This window comes from Dipodomys ordii, unplaced genomic scaffold (assembly GCF_000151885.1).
Source record: "Dipodomys ordii isolate 6190 unplaced genomic scaffold, Dord_2.0 Scaffold165, whole genome shotgun sequence".
Taxonomy (NCBI): Eukaryota; Metazoa; Chordata; class Mammalia; order Rodentia; family Heteromyidae; genus Dipodomys; species Dipodomys ordii.
The window spans coordinates 1,453,566-1,459,043 of record NW_012267381.1 but is presented as its reverse complement, the minus strand read 5'-3'; the positions used below and the strand labels follow the sequence as shown (position 1 = coordinate 1,459,043).

The 5,478-nt window shown below is 34.7% G+C and overlaps 1 protein-coding gene across 1 annotated transcript in view; it reads left to right on the top strand.

Annotated features, from left to right (window-relative positions):
• The window catches only part of Efcab13 (EF-hand calcium binding domain 13), a 132,092-nt gene extending 127,004 nt beyond the window's left edge, over nucleotides 1-5,088 (top strand). The window contains exons 53-54 of the mRNA XM_013033241.1: nucleotides 4,346-4,450; nucleotides 4,982-5,088. Coding sequence (XP_012888695.1) covers nucleotides 4,346-4,450; nucleotides 4,982-5,088 — 212 coding nt within the window. The remainder of the gene's footprint in view (nucleotides 1-4,345; nucleotides 4,451-4,981) is intronic.
• Nucleotides 5,089-5,478: the final 390 nt, after the last annotated feature.

Genomic DNA, 5,478 nt, shown 5'->3' with positions numbered 1-5,478 from the left:
ACACACACACACACACACAAATTGGAGATTACTAACATCAGAGACATTCCACAGCCTTTTCATTGTGCATCTTTAATTTCTTAGAGTTGAATGCTATTAGCCATTCAAATCATAATATAGGGAATACTTTTTTGTTATAGAGTTGCGTATTTCACTACTTAACCCAGTTTCCATAACTGAAAGGCATATATGATGATTTGTTTGTTTGTTTTTGTCCTTTGTGAGGCTTGAACTCAGGACTGGGGTGTTGGCCCTGAGATATTTTGTTCAAGGGTAGCTCTCTACCACTTTAGCCACAGCACTACATCCTCCAAAGGCATATTCTCAGGCATTCCTTCTAATGATCTAGAAGCAAATTCTAATCACTGTTAGAACTAAGTTAGTATTAAAGTGAAGTGGATCACAACCTACAAAAGAGTTTGTGGATAAGTTTGTATGAAAGTCCGAAATTGATTTTATGGAGACAGAGAATACATTAGGTTCTTTGGAAGTAGAGATATCAGGCTAATGGATCTGATATTTGAGGGGAAAACATTCTTAGATTGTAGTCATTATTGCAGAACCCTATACATATACTAAAAGGCACCTATAGGGTATGAGAATTATATTTATAACAGTTCAATAAATCTGCTGAAAAACAAGTAACAGCCTAATTGACTTTTTAGATAGAGGAGAAATTAAGGAACAAAAATTCTCAATGTAGATTTAGTAACAATGGATAATTGATACTGTCTTCATATCACTTTCTGCAACTTATGGGATGATCAGTAAAAACTTAAATTATTGAGAACATTTTTCAATTAATGGTCTTAACTATTATAGCTTCTCAGTTACATGAAACATATTTGTCATTTATAGTAAGGAAATATTGAGTATGTTTTACAAATGAGCACTAGGGAGAAAACTTAGTCATTTTTCATTCAATAAAGGAAAATAAATTTGAGATTCTAAAATACCTTAAATTCATTAGTTAACTATAAACTGTAACATGCTTTTAACACAATGTATTTTAAGTTGATTTTACAAATAATGATCTACTTTATAAAACATATTAATCATTCAAGTATTAACTTACATACAACTTACATACAAAGAATAAAGAAAGAAACTGTAAGTCAGAAATTACCCATTATCAACTCATTATACTAGAGAATTATTTTTAAAATACAAATTGAAGTATCTCTGTCTCATACTGGCAAAGTTGTAAATCTTGACTCTTGTGCTTGATACAAATAGTAGAGTTTACAGAGTCGTCAGTTTTCTAAGGCATAAGAGAACCATTAAGCAGACTCTGTTTAAGATGAATAAATGTAGGACAGTTGCTTTTAAAGAAATGTTACTTTGGGACTGGGAAGGTGGTTCAGTTGGTAGAGTGCTTGCCTTGCATGCATGAGGCCCTGGGTTTGATTCCTCAGAACCACATAAGCAGAAAAAGCCAAAGTAGTGCTATGGCTCAAGTTCAGCCTTGAGCTGAAGAGCTCAAGGATAGTGCCCAGGCCCAAAGTTCAGGCCCCATGACCAACAACAACAAAAAAGAAATGTTACTTTATTTCTATCTAATATTTTTAATTAGTGTCAGTGATATGTCAATATTTGGCTTATCTATTCCTTCACAGATACTGAGGAGGCTGAACTGAAAAAGTTAATAGATACAATGAAAACTCCTACTGGTAAGGGTCAAACTATACTATACTACCTACTACTGTAAAACTGTGAGTTTTAAAAGTCTTCCTCAGTTTATTCAATTAGCTAATATTGCTTTATTAGTTTTTCATCAAATGCATGCTTTTAAAAAATCTAATGTTGGACTTTATCACGCCTAGATTTAACATTATGATTAAAATTCAGTATTTTAGTAAGCAATTTTATGGGAATATTTAAAATAAATCAATATTTGCTTCAATAGTACTCAAATTATCCATATCAAGCAATTAACTGACTAAAGCTTTCTTTCTTTGTCGGTTGTGGGACTTGAACTCTGGGCCTGGGCACTGTCCTTCAGCTCTTCAGCTCAGGGCTAGCACTTTACCACTTGAGCCACAGCACCACTTTTGAGTGGTTTATTGGAGATGAGTCTCATGGACTTTTCTGCCCAGGCTGGCTTTAAACTGCGATCCTCATCGTCAGCCTCCTGAGTAGCTAGGATTATAGGCATGAGCCACTGGCACCTGGCTCTGACTAAAAGCTTTATGAAGGATCTAAACATTAATGTCTCTAATTAAGAATATATAATTTTTAAGAATCTCATCCTCTACTGATTTCTTCTGCTCTAACTACAGATTTCCATTGTTTCCATTATTATAATATTCTAGCAAAGTTACTGCTCTGATGCATTCATCACTAAGACAATATTCCTTTCATGAAATTAAAGAGCTATACTCTATTATGGTTCTTCCATAACTGTATAGTTAGTTATATGTGATACTTGCTTCCTTCCGAGGAATGTGATATATCACAGTTGATGAGGTTTTCATTATTCGGAATCCTTAAATTTTTTGTTAATATTTAAAGATCTAATAAGCCAGTTATCTGTGGAACAAGCAAGCAAGCATACACACTGACATGATCACCCTAAGAACAAAAGTTTGCTGTGAAGGGAAGAAGTAAGAGAAAGGTTCAGCAGTGTGAGTCATGATTCCCCTTGTGCTCATCTCTATTTCAGGTTTGGAAATCACATTTCTTAGTCTATCAGTCAATAAGTCTGACCCATCTTGAAGCCATCAGTACAACAGAATGAAAATGAACTCAGGTGGATTAGTATAAAATGTTTCAGTTGCTGAAGACTAGGGGCCTGTAAACTTTGGTGTCATAACACAAGAATGGGAGATTGCTGGGAGATCATCTACATAAAAATATTCCATGTCGTTAGCACTTCTACTTAGCAAGTCAGTTCACAAATCCTGACTGCCACAAATCTGGGTAGAAAAAAATGCAGCGGCTACATGCCTCTACCTCCTTTCTCCTTGCTCCTTTAACTTTGGTGGAAAGCAGACTTGAGCTAAGTAAATGTGATAGTGATAGCCTTATGGTATGTAAACACCAGGTACCAGTCACAGGAGGAACTGCAGCTTCCACATACAGAGCCTTCCCTATCCCAAGCCTGATGGTTTCTGCAGGTGGAATGTAGACATATAGAAAGTCGCAACCTTAAAGCAAGACTTGGTTTTGGGGGTTCAGGTGAGCAGAGCTTGTTTGGCTTCATCTTGGTAGGGTAGGGCAGGGCACATCTTAGCTCAACTTTCTATTATTTTTATCAGTCTAGTCTTGATTTTTGAATGCATGAGTAAATTCAGAGCAAGTCCATTTAGTGACAGGTCTGATCTCAGATGTTTTAAAATCAAGAAAAAGTAAATAAAGCCAAATAAACATTTTTTTGTTCAGTGATGGAAAATAGTGTGAAATTAAAAATGTATTACTGGGTACTAAACTGAGGGTTCATATTTTCCAGAGCCTTTGATATTCTAAGATGTATATGTATATATGTTAATACAAATATGATAAATATTATAATTAATATCATATGTTATGTGATTATACTTTAAAATTATACATTAATATTATACATACAATCACATGTATTATATGAGAAATATGATAATGTATTATATTATTATATTAAAATTACAATTTGATTTATTAATACATTAATAATATATACATATAATATGAAGTGATACAGTAGAAAATGGCTTTCTGCATATTAGGGTGATGAGTGATATTTTTTCTTCACACTTTTTTGTGTACAATTTTTCTCTAGTGTAACAGCATATATTACAAATACATTGCTTGTGAAATGAAGAGAATACAAGTTTACCAAATACATAATTGTGGTGGGCCCTACTCTGCTCCCTGTCCTGACAAAGCAGACAGTATACACTACACTGATGAGCACATTTACTGTGTATTTTCCTATATGGATTGGGCCAGGGGTAAGCACCACAGCAGGTTCCAGAGAGGGAGTAGAGAAATCCTGAGAATCTACTTCAACTGCTTCAGTTGCTTGTCTCTTTTGATCAGGGGCCACAATCCAGATAGCCACTCAGCAAGCACATTTCTCTTCTTTGGGTCCTGCTATCATCTTTCCCCAAGGCAGAAACCTTTCCCTTCTAAATTCCTTCCATACACCTGTGGATGCTAAAGGCTTCTCACAAAAGCCATCCAAAGGGACTTCCACTCTCTGAGTCTTCCTGCATTCTTCTCAGACTTCTGCAGAAGTCCCTTGATTAAATGCTCCTCAAACTACCCAAACTGACCATCTCTTTTCTGATGTGACTTCACATGATATAGTAGTCAAATTCTCTGGTTGAAATTGTATGTATATTGATATTTTCTTATCTTTTAAAAGGGAGAAAGGTTAGTGCCAATGATATCATAAAAGTTCTGGGAAACATGGGGATCGAACTCACTGAAAAAGAATTTACAAAGCTACTACAAGTACTGCCTACGGATGGTGAGTCATACAAATTCTAGTGTAGCCTTTCCAGGGAGCTTGATTTTCAGGATCATTATAAGCAATTTTCTAAAGTCACCTTTTCCATTATTTTCTTCTAAAATGTGCTGATTTTTTTTAACAAATAAATTGTCTCCATACAGATTTGATCCATCACCCAATTCCTCTACCATGAATCTTGCCATCAGAATTGATGCAAATGTAATACTCTTACTCATTCAGGTTGTTGAGGCTGATGGAAAAAGGACAAAACTGAGGTGTGGGACATACTGAAACAAAGAAAATGAAGGAAGAGGGTCAGAAAGCAGTCAGGACTGTTTCTACATAATATAATTGCCCCAGAAGTTTCCCCACTGTACACATTTTTGTCACTAAGAGAGTTTTCTTTGTAATATTATATTTTATGGCAAGTTAGGGAAGATTTCTCAGGGAAAGCATTAAAAACTCTCCTACTAGCATTACTCTGTGGCCCAATAACTATGTGACTGTCTTCTTTGTTTTCCTTTTAATATAAACAATGTTTTCTCATAGATGCTGGAAAAGTATATGAAAATAAATTGTTGGATGGTGTGAAGTCTATAAAAGGTAAAGAAGAAATATGGCTGGCAGAAGAAGACTTGGAAAAATCAACCATGTAGCTAGAGTATTTTTTAATTGTGTGAATACTCTTAGATTTCTCACCTCATTAAATGCATTGGACAGTAATTTGATACAGTCAGCAAGGTTATATCACTGCAAGTTTATTTGCTCTTGAACATTTCTAAGAAGTACCCTCAAAAGGATAATTTAAAATCTAATTACGTACAGAATATTATATGAGAATATTAATTTTCTAGGGATTTGCTCAACACCCATTTGGGATCATCTTTAATATAGTTTTATTTCATGAATAGCCTTCAGTTATTTTCTCTGATGTAACTTTTCCTTGTGGCCATTTAACACACTAAATGAAAATAGAAGAAAAGGCATGGGATTGTAGCCAGGATGCTTTTTTATTTCTTCTTCCTTTGATATCAGACCTTCACATA